The sequence below is a fragment of the Pantherophis guttatus genome, chromosome 1, assembly GCF_059756535.1.
Source record: "Pantherophis guttatus breed Tessera chromosome 1, ASM5975653v1, whole genome shotgun sequence".
NCBI classification, from domain to species: Eukaryota; Metazoa; Chordata; class Lepidosauria; order Squamata; family Colubridae; genus Pantherophis; species Pantherophis guttatus.
Window position 1 is genome coordinate 186,265,476 of NC_142063.1, and position 20,909 is coordinate 186,286,384.

Sequence of the window (20,909 nt, forward strand, 5' to 3'; positions counted from 1 at the left end):
ATGCAACAAGAAGCAATTTAATGATAAATGTTCTTAGTTCTATCAGTTCATCTCTGAACAAATATAAATTTGGGTCGTTCTTTCTGATCTTCGGCCACCAATAAGGACTCCTGCTATTTTTTCTTGGATCTTCTACAACCTTGGACTTTTTAAAAGGCAGTTTTAGAACTGTGAGAATATAATTTTGCATAATGTACATAGTACATGCATGCATAATCTTGCTCATTTTCCTTTCTGCACATAGGCGTTGTTGTGTAATCACACTGTGTAATATTCAGAACATTCTACAAAGAGATTAAAAGCCTCAAAACTGGAGAAAACTGATAAAACTAATGGGTATTATTTTCAGGTTTCAGACAAAAAGCAATTCCCCAAAACATTAGTGGACATAATTTTATATTTATGAGGAAAAGGTGAATTGCACGCAATTCAGCATGCTTGCAGAGCCTAACTCACATTCCTGACTTCTGAGAAGGGCATGGTGAACTGAATACAGGTTTAAGACAGCAGAACCAATGAACCGGTGAGTACACCAGTTCTTTGGAAACTCTCCAGATAAGGAAAAGATGGGAGATTGCTCACATGTGCTGCAGATGACTGATTCTCATGAGGAAACCACAGGACAGTAGTTTTCTACAAGTTTGAAGGCCAGGAGTTGATAGGATCAGTCAACTTGCTAGTCGCTGTTTAAAAGGACACTAAATTAACAAACCTCACTTTCTAACCATTTTCAGAAATTGCTCATGAAGTACTATTAGAGATCCTCAAATTGACAATTCTAAAAATGCCAGGTGAGTCTGCCTTCAATCAAGATTGAATGAAGTTTTTAATCCCAAATTTAGGAATTTAAAGAATCTGAAATAACAGCAAAAAACGAAATAAGATTTTGATCTTGGAAAATTATAAATGGAAAGTTATAAAAGGGTACAGATAAAATTGGAATACTGAAACTTAGATTTTGGAATTAATTATAATGAATGGTCAGCTTCCCATAGGAAATGTATTCCATTTTGGTTTTTGCAAGACGAAACAAAAATAAACAATTTCACGATTTCAAAAACTGGACAGTTTTTGTAGAGTAGAGGAAAAATTCATAACCTGCAAAAATGTTGCAAAAAGTTCTAGTAATGAAAATACTACCAGAGATTTTTAAAGAATGGAATCAGATATTATGTAGCCACAATATCAATAATGTCAATAATAATGTCTGCTTTTATGGATAGACTATGACCATAATATGTTATTTAAGAAATGACAGATGTAGAACAAATTTTACTGATATGATAGAGATAGTATCATAATGTATTTACATTTGACAAACGAAGAGAATAATTTAGAAAAGGATTTTTCTCTGAATCTATAGAAGAAATTGATTGAGGCATTAAAATTTAAAAGGGAAATATAAATGACAAACTAAGACAGTAAACTGGATAGTTTTTTCCTACTGGATTTACAAAAGAGGTTTGTTAAAATCTTGAAGAACTCTGAATAACGGGACAAAAAAGTAATAAAATTATCAAATACTATGACAATATTTGAATGAACAAAAGATTAAAATTATTAGAATTCAAAATTGGTTTATTTGATCAAGGTTAAAACAAAATATGTTATTACTTCTGGGAACCTTTACAGACTTTCTACTGATACCAGGATTGAAAAGATGATGTCTTGTGTATTTTTTTACAGATTAAAGTTGGGGTATGGCACGAAAAGAAAAATGCTTGTAATCTTAGAGAGGGTAACTAGTTAATAAATTTGTTTATCTTTGTAATAAAAGTTGGAATTACTTTGTCATATATTTTTTGCTCTTTTTTTTTATGTTCCCACTTTTCTCTTTCTTCATCTTTTTTTCTTTTTTCTTAAACCTTTTACTCCTATTTTCTTTTTAAAGGTTAAATGTAATAAATGTTATTGTTATAAGCAAAATTCTTAATAAAAATTGTACACAGGACACAGACACACAAGGTATCTTAAGCAGGTGGAGAGTTTGTTTACTTCTGTTTCAATCTGTCCTTTCCTGTTTCTCATCAACCATATGCAATTGGTTATATATGTATATGGTAAAGTCAAACAAATCCTTATCATGACTATAAGGCCAATAAAAAGTAAAAGTGATACAAAATTAAAAGGAAAGAAAAGTAGTACAATTTTTTAGGTAAGGAGAGGTGGCTAGTCAACAGAGGTGCAGAATTGGACAACTCGGAAAGATAAATCTGGTATGTATATGGTCTTCACATAACTTCACAAACCTTTCACATATCATAGGGTCAATAAGATTCCTATTATGAAAATCATGTTGACAATTCTGGTATCATTCCACTTATAGCTAAAAATGGCAAATGTGATTTCAGACTTCATCAATTGAAATATAGTTTCTAAATTATGGGAACTAATAATTCTACCACTCTTGCATTTACTTAGAAATAACAAAAGCTAAATACTATCTTTATTAGGAATTATGTTGGCATGATACATACATAGTTCTTATTACCCAAATAGAAAGTATAAAAAAAGTAAACATGATTCAAATAGTTTATACTATTTTTCAGAGACAGTATATCCTTGAGCACCCTTGGAACAAAAGGAATTAAAGCTATTTGTTGGTCATGAACACAAAATTAACTTTCAAGTATAATAGGTTCTTGTCTTGATGGTAGCCAGAGCTCTATATCTTACTTGGTTGACTTAGTTGAAAAGACATAACAGTATCTATTACTATTCTGAAATAAAGCAGCTCAGTCTCAGACAAGGATGTTCGCTGGTCTGGAGTTCTCTGATAGGAAACCTCCTGCTTCTCTAGTAATTAGATCAGGAGGGTTAGAGTCGCCTGACTTCTTCAATTCTGCAGTGCATTCTCTAGTTCTGCAATTATCTCTGTGTGCCATTTGAGGTTTGAATGCCTTAATGGTAAATCCAGCTGGTCATTTTCGTGAGCATGGTGCTCACGAATAAACTGCAGATTAGAGGCAGATTGCTGGCTTACTTGCTCTGCTGCTCGCCACCTGCAGCTCACAGGCAGCGAAAGAAACCTTCTGCCTCTGCGCATCAAGGAGGCTGAGCAGCAATGAGAAGAGCACGGACCTCCTGATGCAGGAAGCAGCTGCCAGCGATGCCTTCAGGTGAAGATGTTGTGAGCGGGAAGGCTCGATCCCCCTTAGGAGCTTCAGTTTACTCGTGAGCACCATTGGCCTTTTTCCCTGCCTCTCCTGGCCAATCTTTCTCACAAGTAAACTGCAGCTAGGATCTCCCTCGTGCTTCCCTCGCAGGCCATGCTGGCTGGGAAAAACACATGGGAAGGGCTCCGGTGCTACGATCTCCTGCATGTTTCCCTCACAGGCCAGGCCGGCTGGGGGAAACACATGGGAAGGGCTGCAGTGCCACGATCTGGCTTGTGCTTCTCTCACAGGCCAGGCCTGCTTGGGGAAACACACGGGAAGAGCTCTGGTGCAGCAATCTCCCATGTGCTCCCCTCCCTCCACACACACATTGATCCACCCACTGCTGGTATCACCACTCTGCCAGTTCTCCCTTCCCCACTCACCTGCTGGCCCATGCCCTTTGGCCTTACCTTTGCCAGTAGCAGTGAGCAGAAGTACGTGGCTAGATTCTGCAAGTAGTGGCTGGGCGGGGCTGGCGGGCGGGTCAAGCATCGGGCAGACAGAGTGAGTAAGTGGGGACTGGGCAACTGGTTTGGGGTGTGGTCAGATAGAGGTCGCTACCAGTTTGGCAAACCACGGCAAATTTCTACTAACGGTTCGCCCAGACCGGTGCGAACCGGCTGAATACCACCTTTGGCCTGGATGTTGGCAAATCAGAAAGACTGAATTGGTGACAATTATGGAGAGTTGCTGTGGTCCCTGTGGTATGATAGTGACTTTGGTCAACTATATTCAAGGTTACCTTTTCTTACTTTTTCTGAGAGCAGACAAAGGTATTTTTATGAGCTCCTAACCTGATTTTCAAATACGCTGTAATTAGTTTTAGCTGAGTTTTATGATAAGATATAAGATGATATGATATGCTGAATATTTCATTAGGTTGTATTGGTGTCATTGTTTTTAGCCTCCTTGAATACCACTTGGTTGAAAGGCAGATATAAATCTAATAAAGAAACAACATTAGTGCATAGCAATTCATCTCATAATATTTATTTTCGGTTGGAATGTGGTTCCTGTTGATTTTTCTCCAGTAATCAAAAATAACCAATATAATGGTTGGCAGATTTTTCAGCAACATTGATTCATTTTGTAGTTGCTGACATGAAGTGAGCCTTTGATTATGGGAGGATACAGCCTGTTTTCAATTTAAAGTTGCACCACATTTGACTGATCACGTGCCCATCACCAATTGTCTTTAAATAAACTTTGGAAATTTTGGTTAAGATATGATATTGTGAAACACTGGACAACACACAGCAGCTTCATGTCCTGAGCTTTCAGTTTCTCTTCTGACCTAAAGTGCAGGTAACTCTTCAGCTCATTTCAATTTATTTGGAGTTTTTATTATAGTAGCAATGAAAATGAATTGATAAAAAACTGAGTATGACCTTTTTGGACCCTGTCTTTATATGTTGCTTTTTAAATCTTTTATTGCATATTAATTTATGTTCATTATATTTATTTAATAAATATGTCAGACAGGTACTTCAAAAAGTTCTTAGTTCTCTATGTGGTAGAATTAAGATTTATGACTGATTTCTAAGAAGTATATAAACAGATCTGAGGCTCTTGCATGTGTACCGCAAGTAAAGTAAAGATGAATAAGAAAAAATAATGTGAGGCAACAATCCAAAGATCTGCTTTCTTTCAGAAAGTGAGGTAGGTTGCTAGCAGAATTGACTGTCAGGAATGCTGACTCATGCCCAGATTTCCACATAGGTAGGTGTTCCAACCTGTATTTTAAATCAAAGAGCTTGTGGGGAAAATATTTCAACTGATGTCTACTTAGTCATTTCCAAGAACACTGCATGAGACTTCTTTTCACTGAGAAAATTAATCCTCCCCCAATTAATTATACAGGGACAATAAGAGGGTGTGTCAGCAGACCTTGGCCTACTCTAGCTAAGAAGGTATACCAGGAGAAAGTTGAAATGGATGCATCCTCTGATAATATATATTTTCTATTGTCTAGATTTTCATCAAATTAAATTATTTTAATTACCGTTGCTTCCAAACCAACTCTGCTCTATACTTGGGAGAAAACGCAAAATTACTCAAGGTGTGACTTTTATCTGCCTAAAATATTGCCATGACTGATCATCCAGAAACTGCTGTCTGACAAGCAAGGATATGCACAATCATGCTTGTCAATTCTCTAAAGGACAATGGCAAAGAGAAGGACAGACAGAGGCACTTAGAAGGAAATAGCTTTACACAGAAAGTAAGGAACAATTTCACATGCCATTCTAGAGACACCTTGCTACATTTGAAAAGAACATATTATATGATATAGACTAAGGAAATATAATCTACATGTTTATATGATGAACATTTAATATTCAATTTACTGTAAGACATAATAATTCACCCTGACTTCATAGAACTATTTAGAAACATAATCTGATAGCGTCATTTGAATTCTTTTAAAAAGTAGAGGGGAAAACACTGGTTTGAAAAAATGAGATCATTGAAGGGATGTGGTGCTCTACTGAATAAAGCATGATGTGGTGGAATTAATCTATGAGCAAAGATGTGATGTGATGGACTACAGTGAAGTAGCAGTTTCCCAGGAAGAAGAGACCACATTCCAAAGAGTGGGGGCAAGACAAGACACAACATAGCCTGGAGCTGGATCAGAAACAGGATGAAAGTTATGACAGCTACTCCCTAGAATCTCCCAGGACAAAACAAAGGAAGTCCAGTTGCCTTTTGAAAAAGCACCTTTGGGCAACCATGACCTAGATGGCTGAAAATCTCCATAGACATTTAACTGCTAGGATATAATTAGTTTATGGGTCTCTTGAGAAGATAGGAAGAGGAGAGTATTCATTTTTGCTCAGTAATTAATTGACTTCCTAAGGCTTTGTGAAGAAAAGAACCTAAGTGAAATATGAAAATATGCAGGAGGCTTAAGCCAAATTTAAATAGTTTAAGGATTACTGATCTGCTAGCTCATCATTCTACACCAATTAGAGCAGTTAAAAATTAGTATTCCAAATCATAGATGTAACTTTACATGCCAGAGCTTTTCTCAGCACAGTGTTATAAACAGTTTCATAATTACATGGAAAAAATGCTTCTAGTATTCCATATACCCTGTTTCCCCCCAAAATAAGACATCCCCTAATAATAAGCCCTATCAGGCTTTTGAGCGCATGGCAATAAGGCCAAGCACTTATGTAGGGTTCAAAAAAATATAAGACAGGGTCTTATTTTCAGGGAAACACAGTAGTACAAAGTAGGTGATTCATACTTATCTACAGGGCATTGAAATGGAGCAATTTCTACAAAACAGTGGAGGCTTCTCCATCTCTAATGATATTTCAAATATGTAGGCATAAATTGATCTTTTTTTTAACTGAAATCCAAGAAATCGAGACATGGGAAGACTCCACGCTCAGTGAGAACAGAGTGCAGAGATTGTATTTGAACAAATTGGTTATTTTATGATTATAATTATTTATTTATTTATTCATTCATTACATTTCTATGGCACCCATTTCACTACTGCTCCAACTCTGGGTGGCATATAACTGTCCTCTGATACCTTTAGTAAGTAAAACATCTACTAAACTTTCACAGATAAAAGAAAGCCATTTCTTGTAAACTATACATTAGAATTAGTTAAGGTTACATTTCCCTGAAAATGACATGCAGGACAGTCCAATTCTGCTCAAAAATGGGAAAAAAAGCTTAATCAAGGTGGAGGAAGAGGGGGAGGAGGAAGAGGAGAAGAAGGAAAAGGAGAAGAATAAACAATAACTGTATCTGGATTCCCTTTTTGTTCTCAGAGGAACACTTCTTCCTCCATGCAGACTAAGGTAGATTAGAACAGAACAGAAATTCAGTATTCTGGATATCTGTACATTTTTAATGCCTTTGAGAAGAAGTAATCTCTAGTCTTAAGAATTCAGTTCAACTTGTTTTTCTCAAGCTCAGTCTTTGCTCTCAGATCTAGTTTTAATAAAGTCATTCCCAAAGATGATTTAATTTGCAAGAATCAAGGTTCTCCTTTTGCCCAACAATTTAAACTGTTTGTGATTATGTTACAGATTCTGATGGTGACAAATCATATGCCACAGAGAGGTACTTCATGTATTTCATTCATATCTTGTTATTTCAGAATTGAGATGAGAAACACAAGAAATGTCAGGCTTACTGAGATTGCATTTCATCTATTCTAGATCTACTTGCCAATTGTCTAAGAATCTGTACTTCGGGTTATTACGGATGTCTTCAACAGTTATAAATTTATAACTTTTTCTATACAAAAAGTTTTCATCCAAATCCACACGTTTAACGAATTCTGTTACTTGAACAGGTAGAAGCAGATGTAGGGAGAAGTGAGCCTTTGACTATGGGAGAATACAGCCTGTTTTCAATTTAAAGTTGCCCCACATTTGACTGATCACGTGCCCATCACCAATTGTCTTTGTCTGGCAGTATTAGTGCAACACATATCTTGAAGCACAATCATACAACAGCACACAGTAAATTTTAATGCAATATGCTTCAAACTAATATAGCACAAAGAGCATTAAAAATATTTTATATCCCAAAGGCTAAAAACTAGGCAATAAAGCTGTTAGTATTTTCTTCTTCTAAGAAACCCTAGCAACTAGCCCCTTGCAAAGAACAAGATCTGGAACTAAGTTGCCCTTGCTTGCATGAAAATGTACAAAATCTGTACAAAATTTGATGGTTGCTTAGTTATTAGACTTTTTAAATTGCTATTTACCAAAGCCCCTGCATAATTTACAAGATGCCAAAAATCTAGTAACATTTTAAAAAATATAAAGTATATAATTATTGGGAAGAAATCTAATAAAACGTTAATTATAATTTTGACAAGAGGGTTAATCATGCTAAAACAAATTATACAAGGCAGGCCAATTGAGAGATCTGTCTTTTAAAAAACCAAATATAGGCCAACTGGAATTTTACTGGAAGTGAGTTCCACAGGGCAAGCAAAGGAGAAAGCTTGATCCCAAGAGACTGCCAGATTCTCCAGATAATTTATAAGACTCCCACTCTCAGACTGTTCAGAAACTCATTGAACTTCCATCAGACCCTCCAGGCTTTGGATGCTGAGCCCCTGCAGTTCTGGTATTTAAATGCTTGTTTGCTTCCAAGCACACTTTTTTAATACTACTTTTCTGCTTTTAACATTATAAGCGGCTTCCACTTAGAAAGTTGGGTGGCTTCTAATTTATATCTGTCTGTTTCCATCTGAGTGGTGGAAGTCTTGCAGAAGCAGCTCTTTGTCAGGGGACATGAGGTCAGTCTGTTCAGGGTCTTAAACTAGTAAGACATTATACTGTATCTGGAAACAAATTGACAGCCAGTGCAAAAATGTCAGAAGTTGTGTAATATGGTCATTGTGGGATATTCCAAAGACTAGGAAAGATCACTGCTGGTATTCAGCTAAAGGTGGAATACTATCAACTGGAGTATTTTTATTAATAGAGATTACTTGAACTTGTCCTATACATATTTAATCTGCATGCCTTATTGTATTCACAGATTTGTTTTTATTTATTCAGAGCTTTAACAAGTAACTCTTCCTTCAAGTCAAGTTTAACTTCCGATTACTTTATGGACACATGTACACAATTCTCATGGTAACAGGATAGAATTAATTTGCCACTGCATTTCCTGAGGTTATTTTAACTTCCCATTCTAGCCTACAACTCTAATATTTTTTGCTAACTCCCAATCAAGTATTAATCAAGTTTTACCTTTATCTTAGGAGTGCAAATTAAGGTTTGCAAAAATACCTTGTGTCTAGCAAAAAATGAGAAATAGGCAATAGATATAAAAGCAAAATGACTAGGTACAGTACATGGAAAGAAAAAGGGAGCTGCACTGATTATGAAACTTCTATCTCTGATCACTGAAAGGCTAGATCTCTTGATTTTTTTCAGAAACATGATCATTAGTACATTAAAATTGAAAGCAGTTAGTTTTTTAAAAAAAGATTTTCCTTAATCAGTTACATGTCTAACTATGCTATGCTCATCTACGTTGTCTGACAATTTGTTGGGTACTGGAATTCTTTTTTTAATAGCTGAAAGACACATGCATTCAGCTGCAGTATTTCATTTCAAATTAGACAGCATGATATTCAAATATGAAACAATTATGGTAACAGGGCAGACAGTAGACTACTGTATGGTAATATCATGTAGGCTTTTCTGGTTAGTTTCTACTTTTTAAAATAATTGACATTTTCACATATTGTTTTCCTATCACTATATTACAGTCAAACATTATGAGAGGTAATGTTGCAGGATCCAATCTGGGTCAGACTCGTGCTGGAGCCTATCCTTCAGGAACTTCTCTCCCCACATTCCAATAGAAAGAAGTTCCCTGAGGCTGGGCTCCAGCACGAGTCTGAAAGATCGGAAGACTAAAACCTCTAGTCTCGGCGACCGACCCAGATTGGATCCTGCAACTTTATTCTGGGACACATATGTTTGCTTTCATCTGGGAAAGTAATGAACTTAAGAAACCACATTATTTGAATATTTGTGCATATAAAAGATTTTACATAATAAAAGAAATTAGAATGGTAGCATTATACATATAATAAGCTTCCTTTCTCAGGTCCAATGTCAGCATTAATATGTAAGTAGATAACAATTTTTAAAAAGTTTATTTATATAGTAAATCTGGCAAGTGAATATGCAAGAATGAAGGCAAATATATTTAGGAGCCAAGGGCTTGGCAGCACAAGGAAACAACAGCCAATTGCCAGACATCAACATACCAATCAGCCAATAGGAAAGCACCACATAAACACGACTCACAGAACAGCCCAACGCATGTATTCCAGTAGAGAGAAATTCCCAGAAGATATGCTCCAACATGAGTCTGAAAACTCGGAACAATAAAACTTGGGTCCTGGTGACCAACCCAGATTCGATCTCATGAATATGCAAGGTCTATCTTCCTCATCAAATAATGTGAAAAATGATGGTTATGCCAACAGTACTGACACATCTTTTTTAAACAAACTGCAGAGATATATCCGATAGAGTTATTTAAAAATCTCCTTCCTCCATATTTTAATATTACAGTAGGATTCACATGGCAATATACTTTGTGCTGTTTAAACTGATTTGCTATTTGATTGTGAGAAGATAAAGCTTTACATCATATAATACGAAATTCATTGGATTGTAGCCATTATTGGAAAGAAGTCTTATTGATTAAGTATGTATAGTACTAGAAATCCTCTGAGGTATATTTAAAAATACATTAAATCATGATACAACAAAATAACATTATTTATCAATCAAGAAGGAATCAATTTATTTAATTCTATTCTACCACAATTCTAGGATGAAGGAATGGACAGGTACAGTTCTGTATTTAAAAGATAGATAGAAATCAGAAGGTATTTCTCCTATTATAATTACAGCATCCACCTCTAAATTTATAACATGGCAAACGATGGGCTGTTGGTTAGAGCTCCAAGCTTGGCAATTTGGTTGCAAATGATTCTTCACCATTCGAGGAGACATCATCAGTACACTCTGAATTGTGCTCATCTAGTAAACCATTTACTACAGTCTGTGGTAATACTTTCAGAATTGATGAAAGACAGAAAAACAGAATGATTTTAATGCTTTTAAAAAGCTGAAAATGTTAACTACATGAAAGAATTTCAAAGCTAAAATTTGTAATCTACTTATATAAATAGATAGCCCATTAAAGGTAGATCACAAGAATCACAAAGTAATCACTCACTTTTACCTTTATTAGGAAAATCGAGTTTCATTTTAAGTTTTTCATCTATAATCCTACCACATACTGATTAAAAACAAAGCTACAAACTTGCTCAATTACAAAGTATTTTTTTTAAAAAATTGGACACAGTACATTGCTCTTTTTTAGATGTTTTCAAATTTCTGCTGTTCAATTGGCAGAAGGCTATTGAGGGGAGGAGCTCATTGTCCTGTGCAATTTCTAGTCTGCTGCTGTTAAAGGAAACTGAAAAACAAGATCTTATATAGTCTGTAGTTTACAAGACCATGGTGATTTTGATGATCAAAAACTATACACTTTCCTGAAGGAAATCAGAATCAATCTTTATTACAATCACAGACCAGCACAAAAGTTAAACATTACAATAAATACATTCTCTTTAAAGTATTGAAATTTATATCCTTGAGACTACACGGCTCCTGTGGATACTCATGAACCTGGCAACACTTCCCATACCATCTGCCAGTCTCCTTTCCACTTCTATTTTTAAGTTAAAAAAAAACCCCTTTACTTTTTTAAAAACAAAGCTAATTTAATAGGAAGAAAAACACTTACATATAGCAGGTTGCTTGTGAGGTATACTCTGGCAAATGGGTATTCTGTGACTTTTCATGCCCTCTATGGCAACCACTAATAAGTAATATAGTGACACAAATTTATATACAAAATACTAATGTTTACAGTGATTTTAAAAACATTTTAGCTTCATTGCAAGCTGACAAATCACTAAAATACATAGCATTCAAATTCATGTACGTTTTGTGTGTGTGTGTGTGTGTGTGTGTGTGTGTGTGTGTGTGTGTAAAACATGACTCATGAAATCAGACCAGTTTACTCAGCCTAGCCTCTTTCCCATAATGGCATAAAATCTATAAAAAGTGTATATAGGAGGCTAAGGCCATACCTTTGTCCTTCTGTTGCTCCTTAGCAACTGTATTCACTCTGAGAAGCAGCCATTGATATTCTTATTGTCCATAAATTGATTGAATACCCTTTAAAGCCATTTAATATAGTAGCTATCACAATATTTTGGAGCATCTCATTCTATAAATGTATAATGCACTTTGTAAAGTATTTTATTGGGTGACTCTAAATTCCATTATTATGAGACAGAACTTCCTTGTATCTATTTTTTGTCTACCATGCATAATTTAATTGTTTCTTCCACTGATCCTCCTAAAGTAAAACTATATTGACAGGCCCATGAAATCATTACAAATTGAGCTTAAGTCAAGGGAGGCTTTAAATATTGATTTTCATTTAAAAGATTTCAGAGTTAATGAAATTCCCATCCAAGTGAGAACTGTCATTTTAAAATTAAGCAAACTGACAACTGCACCAGCTTAACTTTCAGAATCTGTAATATTCAGGATTGGATTCTAAAGATTATTGCAGCATTCTTTTAAGCAATGTCCTATTTATTAAATAATCAATAATTCTACTGGGGAAACTATTATACCATAGCAAATTCACAAAGGAAAAAGGAAAATTTCATATATGTCTCAGTATTACTTTTCTGGTGTTGACTGGAACATTGCTTATGGTTTAGTACTAGGTTTAGTAATAGGACATTTGTTGTTTTCTTAATTGCAAATAGAATGATAATTATGTATAGACAAACTGGACAAAGATTGATTAGAATCTGAAAATACTGTATAGTGTAATTAATAACACTAAATGAAAGGGATTGCCGATGTCATAAACTATTATCAGAATTAGTTTTCAGAGTATTTATTTCATTTTGTATACATGTATATACTGTTTATGTGTGTGTACAAGTACATATAGTGTTACATAACTCACTAAAGAAGTGTATAATATAGGATTTCCAGATGTTTCCTGTGGTTAAGTCATCAATCTGAACAGCCCCGGTTCAGTAATATGCCCTAATAGAATTCTGATGTAGCTAAAATTCAAAGCATCCAAACCGCTCATTTTGTCAAGATTTGTAATATTATTCTTGAATTCATTTCAGGAAAGATGGGTGCACACACTCATATTAAGGCTGTAATCTTACAATGCTTTTGAGTAACACCAAGTCATTCAGTTTTTGAATCAGTACCCATCGGCAGCTGTTCAGATCATTCGGTCAATGAATCCCATTAGATCCACTCAGAAAAAGGTCCCTTTATCGGCGTGTCCAGAACCCCAGCTATACATTTGGTGCAGATATAGGAACAAAATGAGTGTCTGTTTCACCAATGGGACCTCAAAAACGCTCCCCTTACTTTGCAGTCTGCGGCAACGAACCCAGCCCGCCTTTCAGGAAACGAGCGGCTCTAATCCGCGCAACGAAGGAAGCCTTCGGTGGCTTTGCTGCAGTAGCAAGAAGAGCCCCACAAGGCAATATCCGTTGCCGACCCTGCCCCACGGCATGGGGTTAATTCGGCTTCCTGAACATGGAGGCTCCTTCTCTTTCCTGGGCAGCTCCAGACTTTTCCTACCGAGACGAGAGAAGGACAGAGCTTCATTTTCAGCGTTAAGAGTCCCTGAGAAGCAGGCGACCGTCTTCGGCTTGAAGAGCACGTGTTGATATCCACACCCCAGGAAGAAAGGCGCCACCTCAGACTGGCGTCTGGACCAGACGAGAACAAGAGGGGAAGGGACAACAACATCCCGCCACGCCATTCCCGATTGGCAGCTCCGCGCTTGAACTGGAAAGCAGGAAGAGAGGGGGCAGCCGCGGTGGCTGCCGCGCGCATGCGCACTCCAGAGGTAAGGTCTCGGGCTTCCTTCCTCTTGGCTCCTCCCCCTCCCAGCCTCCGTGGTGGTAAGTCTTTCCCTCAGCGGAAAAGCAGTCCGTGGCGGGAGGGGGGAAAGAGCGGAGTGGCTCGAGCGCAGGCTGTTGCCTTGCCTTGCGGGGATCCGCCGCCAGCCTCGCGAAGGGAGTCGAGCGCGCGCCTGCCCGGGACTGAGCGACCCATCGGCTGCGGGGCAAGGGTGGGTGGCTGCGCCGTGCAGAGGTGGCGGAGAAGGGGCGGTGCGTTGCTCCGATAGCGCTGTCGACGGGGTTCATTGTCGCCGGGGCTGAGCGAGGTAAGCGAGTCTGCTTCTCTTCCTCCCGCTGCTCCTTCATCCATTGCCCGGGGGGCGGGGGGGCTCCGTCCCTACGGAGGGCATCCTTCCTTCTCCTTCCCCAGAAGAGCCTGGGCATCGTGAAGGGGAACTGGGCGACAGGTGCAAGCAGGGAGAGGGACCGCCGTACCGCGCTGCCTACTGCTGCTCCTGCTGCTGTCCAAGGTCTGTGCTGTGTGGTCGCCCCTTCTCGGCTCGCCTTTTCCGAGGGTTGTAGAGGGAAGGGCGAGAGGGCGCAGAATCTCTTCCCTCTCCTCGGCTTGGCCGGCCCCGGTCCTTTCTCCACGCACTCGCACAGACTGCACTGCAGCTCCCCATGGCAACGACCTCAGGGGACGGTGAAGTCCGGAGGGCACCGATTGCATTCAGACCGGGCGCCTGGAGATGTCAAGTTTAACCTTGCACAAATTTTCCTTCGTTCTTTTTTGAAACGCCGTAATTCGGTTCAAGTAGGGAAGCGGCAGGAAGCGGGCTCTGCTGAGTGTCCTCCTGTTTGGTATGTTGGAGTTTGGGATTTACCTATATCCGAAACTCTACCGAATGGCTATGATAATGGCTGTATCATTAAAATAGCGCCCTCCTATCTGCAGTCTTTGAAAATGGTTCAGGCCATATTGTCATTTAAGGATGTGACATGTGTTAATGAGGCCTGTGGGCCAGCCTGGGACATACTGAGAAGAAAAACTGGAGCTATGTCTGCATGCAGAGGATGGGAAAGACCACCTGAGCTCTAGCCACTATTTATACAGATAGATGGATGTTTCTGCTTTGTAGAGCACTGCCATACTTTTGCATATTGATAAGGCTTTCAGAAGATAGTGGGTTTCTTATATTTCATTTCTATGTCTATGTCCATGTTGATATATCCTAGAGGTGGCAACTAGCAATAATGATTTAGGAAATAAATGAAATAAAACTTTATGCCATAATAAATATATCACTCATTGTTAATAGCTTCAATACTCTGTTTTTGCCATAGTGGGCTCCTGAAATGATTTCATTAATAAAATTTATCTTGATCTTATCAAATTCTTTCCTTCCTGAAAATCTAACAAAATAACCAAGACAGTTGACCAACTGACCATTTATATTGCCTTTTGTACATCTGTTGTTATTTTCCCAGTAACATAGATATTGTAACTTTTACTATAGGTAAGATACTTAATGTATCCTATTCTTACATAAGTACATTTATTTTTGCTTTTAGAGAATGGACAATAACAGCTCAGCTGCTTTACAAATACTGAACAAATGTTTAAAACTAGTTGGCAGTTTAGTTATCTGTAGAAATGTTCAGTGATACAGTAAAATATCAGATGTGGTTATCAGAATATGTTGTGATACTCTTAGAAGGGTTTCTATTTGGACAATAATGGAAATGAGAACTTTTCTAGTTCTTTTTAAAAGGAAATGAGTAAATAAAATGACAGCTTTTAAACATAAATTGTGAACCAAAATTCATGTGCTTTTTAGAGATTCTCATTAGTTGCTTCCAAGAGAAAAGGTGAAACATTTTACATCTTTGAACTTGATTGGGCAACTTGATTTACAAACATTTCTTTTAATGTGTTTTGAGAATTCACAGAATAGCGATAGCAAGAATTGAAACCTTAGAATAGCAAGATGAACCTTAGAATAGTAGAAATGATTATATATTGTAATAACTGTGAAAAATAAGAGATAAAGATCTTGTAGTTGCAATGTGGAAATTAGTATAAATGTGAGGCTTATTGAAAGTATATCTCCATATTTCCTAACACCTGGTTATTAAGAAACAATAATAAAATGCTATACATAGTAATAGAGTGGAAGAATAGAATATTAGAGCCTTTACCGAAGAGCGTGGATTCAAACTGTGCATTTACCTGTGTACAAGGTTTGCATGCATAATATATCAGGTTCACTCTTCATTATTTCTCATTCTACTGCTCATGGAGAGAAACCTACTTCAAACCCTGTGGAATTGCTGCCAATCCAAATAGATAGTATAGATGAACCAGTGACCTTACTTAGTGTAAGGCAGCTTCTTGTATTCTAGTAATTAGTTTTCCTAAGAATCTAAAATGATTTCAAAACAGTTCAAGATAATATATTTTGATGTGTCAATACTTACAATGCCACAGAAATGTCAAGATTTGCTCTGTAACATCAATAAATTTTGGTGTGGGAAAATCTTTCAAAATCTCACCAAGAGATAAATATGAATGTGAAATTAAAAGCATTCAGACTATCATTTGGGTTTAATTTTGTTTGTTTTTTCCTTTACATTTATATCTGTATAATAGTTACATTATATAATAATTTTATATAATATTGTTTTGAACATACATGCAAATTAATATTCTATACATGTTATTAATTAAATATTTACCGGTCACATTTTATGAGCATAATATTTTATACCCTCCACAAATCTTCATCAGAAACAGGTCACTTTAATTCTAATTTTTCATACCATTTAAGTTTATAATGTAACTATTTACTTAGTCAACACAAACATTTTGTATTGTTTGAGTACTACTGAGTTGTAGTATTTTATTTTTAGCAATATGTCACTGAAATATTTTATTTAATAGAAAAAGCTTTTATTATAGTAATAATTCACGCTTGTATACTTCATTCTGAACCTTTGTGGAAGTGAATGTAATCTGCTAAAAATGAGTGCCATGACCAATTCCAAGGAATACAATAAATAGTAATCCCTTTCATTTTTAAATCTTGGAGGATACTATCTTATGTTACCATTGTTTATGGCCAATAGATATGATAATATTAAGGATGGATAGATGGATGATTGGATAGTTAAATAGTATGATTAATATAACAATTATATATAAACATTAATATTAATCAAAAGAATAAATAATATAAAATGCCAGAAGTACAGATAAAATTAAAGCTATTATGTATTAACAATATTAACAAATAATACTTTGAGTGAAAGCCAGCATTATGGTCTTAGAACTGCCTTTGCATAATGATATTTTAAAATATGCTCTGAAGGATTAGGAAGCAGACTGAGTAGTGTAGTGGACTCTAATGCAGAGTTAATTGTTTCCTTTCCCATTTTGTAAATAGAAACATTTCCAGTTACAAGAACACAGCAGTTTGTTTCATCTGTTATGTGTCATATAAAATATGTAACCTTCTAGTCGCTAAATGCAAACAAAGCTTTTTTACTGGTAAGAAACTCATCAACCTCAGCCAGCTCCCATCTAATTCTGAAGTCACTTGGCTGACCTTATAAAAATTTTGGGAAAAAAAGCATAACTTTGAATTGTATAGAATAAACTATAAAATGTATTGCATAATGTACTAGATTTTACCTGATGCAGAAACATAAAGAAAGCATTGTTAAATGCTGTGCACTTACAGTGGCTATCAATATATTCTGGAGGCATAATTTGAAATCTTACAAGTTCTAGAGAAGAAAGTCTGTTTCTGTAAATACGTTGCTATTTTACCAAGCGATTTAGATGAAATATACTTAATTATAATTTTCCCTATTTGGCACCATCAGTGAAACCCAAAAGATATTGCATCCTGAGATGGTAACCTGATAGGTAATCCATTAATTTAGCATTAAATTATGTAAATTACAGAATTGTAGCCTGTCTTCTTTCTTTATTCTGCTAGTCGAAACAGCACAATTTTATTAAATAAATATTTTTCCAACTTTTATATTACAATTGATGTATAAATATTTACATTTTAAAAAACGAGACCCACATCTATTCTAAATACTGCATCAGTAGTATTGTGTAGTACTGCCAGAAGTATATGCAAAAACATATTCTGCATTATATCAAATTAATTTATTTCTACATGGGATTTTCAACATCAACACATATTTTAGCATTGCTTCTAACAGTTGAAAATTCTCAGTATAGCTTATATGTGGGTTGATACAGAATTTACTGACACAAAATGAGTATGCAGTTAGGTACAGCTGGCACTGCACATTGTAATTATTCAGTAACCATTTATAATGGCCATAATCTTGGAAAATGCCACCACTTTGTAAACAAACAGACCTTTCTGTTTACAATAAAATCCAGTTTTAGAAAATAATCGCATTGAAATAATGAAATAGCAGCATAATATCTGCTTAAAGAGTCAATAGAACCTTTTGAGTACCAATTGAAGAAAACAAAAAGAAAGGATGGTTTCTTCAACTATTCAATTTAATATATAGAATTTTCATCTGTTTTCAGTAATTGAGAGATGTACAAACTCTTGATGGCTAAACTCTAAATGTGTAGAGTACGCTCACAATAAATTGCTATCCAACAGCAGCATATTTCTTATTAAATCCAGCCTGCAATGAATATTAAAACTAATATTCACTTACTAATTTTTGTTGTTTTCTAGCAGATCTTATGGACATTTTGGCAAGGGTATTCAAAAGGCTTATTCTGCAGTGGTCCTTAAAATCACCTCCAATGAACTTGTGTTAAGATTGGAACAAATGTATAACCAGACACCAAGCAATACTATATTTCTGTTGAATTAACTAAAGTTATAAAAAGGTTTAGACCAATTTGAACAAAAATTAAGATAGTAGAATATGTGGTTCCTATGGCTTTACCAAGATGGATTTTTTTCAGTGAAGTGTTTTATTTTTATATCACTTACAGGTATCTAGTTTGGTAGCATCTCTAAAATAATTATACAGATTATTATTTTGCTCCACAAGACAGTCCATCTGACTTCTTTCAAAAGTATAAATGTTTTTGGTACTGGATCAAGGCTTTCCAATGTTGATTTCATTTACATTACAAATAAAATAAAATAAAATAAAATTATACACATACACACACACACACGTTTCATTTGTAATTTTCCTTTAACATCCATACGCATTTTGAAGACTGTATTGACTGGGTCAATATATTTTTTAAACAATGCTAGCAATAATAATACAATTAGGTATACATAATCCTAGTCTTCCAACTTCTGTCCTTAACCTGTACATTATACTTATGAGTTTCAATAACATTTCTTCATGCAGTATGTTTGTTATCTCCTGTTAAATCATGAGTATTTTAATATTTTAGAAATCATTCAATATTTGACCATAAAACCAATATCCCAATTGTTTAAAAACATCAATAAGACCAATCATTAACCAAATTTAATCAATCCTGGGATTATATCTCCAATCCCCTAAAACCAGTGGTGGGATTCAAGTAATTTAACAACCGGTTCTTTGCCCTAATGATTTCTTCCAACAAACAGTTTGCCAAACTGCTCAGAAAGTTAACAACCGGTTCTCCCGAAGTGGTGCAAACTGGCTGAATCCCACTACTGCCTAAAACTATAAATTTCAATATATTTTTACACATCGTTAATAATGGTAATACAGTTAGGTTACCACATCAAAGACTTCCACCTTCTAACCTTAATTTTTTTATGATTATAGTAAATTCTACTTTCTCTTCTTTCATCTATTTGTGTTAAACAATTGTCACTTTCACTTAAGTTCCCACGTTGTAATGCTCCTTTTCCTCCAGATGGCTCCCCTCCTCCCAATTCCAACATTAAACAGTGTCAAACAGCTGATTGTCAAACAGATCGAGGGGAATTAAAAATAAAAAGGCAGTTTCTCCCAATAATCACTTTTCAAGTAATTGTTGAATCTTTTCCAGGCTTTCTATGTTTTAAAGCTTCCATTAAGCATTTCTTTCACCTCTGGGTCTTTAATCTTTCTCCCTGTATCTAATCGCTGCTTTCTTGCTACTGGAAGATTATTTTTTGGAATTTTTTTAACTTGGGTTAGATCTCTAGCATATAAATTGGAAGTTGTCTCACCCAGTTTCAATGCTCTGTCCCTGTGCCGCTCCAGCGCAAATCTTATTGTCCTGGTTCTCACAGCTTGTGATTTGCCAAAATGGCCGTCGTACCTGCTGCCGTTCGGGAGAGCTTTCTTCGAATCTAATGAAATCTAATGATTTGTAAATTATTCCTGATAACATAGCTTTTCCAGAAACTTTTAATTTTTCCTTCAATCCAATATAAACTGAGAAAAAGGTTGCATAATATACTGTATAGTAAACAGTCATATGTTTTTCACCATGTGTAAGGTACAGTTTATAAAGGGGTTGTAACTACACATTACACAATTTAATTTTGCAATTAATAACAGATTATTATTATCAGCCAATCCCTTTAAATGAAAAAAATAATTTTAATTTTAATTTTATTAGTTTTAAATGAAAGATTTAATTTAATTAAACATTTATCTGGGATGGTATAAGGTCTCCTGTCTTGGGTAAATGGTTGGATTAGAAGACCTCTAAGCCAGGTCCCTTCCAACCCTATGATTCTATAATTCTATGTAGACACCATAGGCTAAATAAATAAATCAATAAAATTCTATGAATTTAAAATACTTTAAATGCTATCAAACTCAGTATTCCCATTCAGAAATAAAATAGGTCATTATATTCATTTATGTATAAATCTACAATGTAAAAATTGTAACGGATTTTTTATAAAGAACTATTAACATTTTTATTAATAAGGCAGTCCTATGAATATCTAATCAATCTATCTATCTATCTATCTATCTATCTATCTATCTATCTATCTATCTATATGTATGTATGTACACACACACACACAAACGGTATATTATCATCATCATAAAAGGGAGAAACTAGGTAATGGTTGTTTAATTTGAAAGTATATAACCTATAGAATATATGCACTTTTAAGTATATAGTCTAATTAGTTTTGGAAACATTAATACAGTTAAGTTTACTATGCAATTACTATAAGTATACAATATTGCTGTATAATACTGTACTTTCATTTTTATGGTTAAATCTTTGGTACCTGGCTGAAGGTCAAATGTAAAGGTCAGTTCCACCAGGCTTTACAGGCTTATTGATGAAGTTTCACATT

General features: G+C 35.6%; 1 protein-coding gene across 11 annotated transcripts in view; it reads left to right on the plus strand.

The window, feature by feature from the left end:
* The first annotated feature begins 12,301 nt into the window (after positions 1 to 12,301).
* The window catches only part of ADARB1 (adenosine deaminase RNA specific B1), a 78,254-nt gene continuing 69,646 nt past the window's right edge, over positions 12,302 to 20,909 (plus strand). For 2 of the 11 annotated variants that reach the window (XM_087886335.1, XM_087886340.1), the window contains exon 1: positions 12,302 to 13,698. In XM_087886335.1, the coding sequence (XP_087742461.1) occupies positions 13,629 to 13,698 (70 nt within the window). In that variant the 5' untranslated portion in view covers positions 12,302 to 13,628. Of the gene's footprint in view, positions 13,965 to 20,909 lie in introns of all 11 variants that reach the window. The other 9 variants (XM_087886350.1, XM_087886357.1, XM_087886351.1 and 6 more) reach the window with 6 other exon arrangements.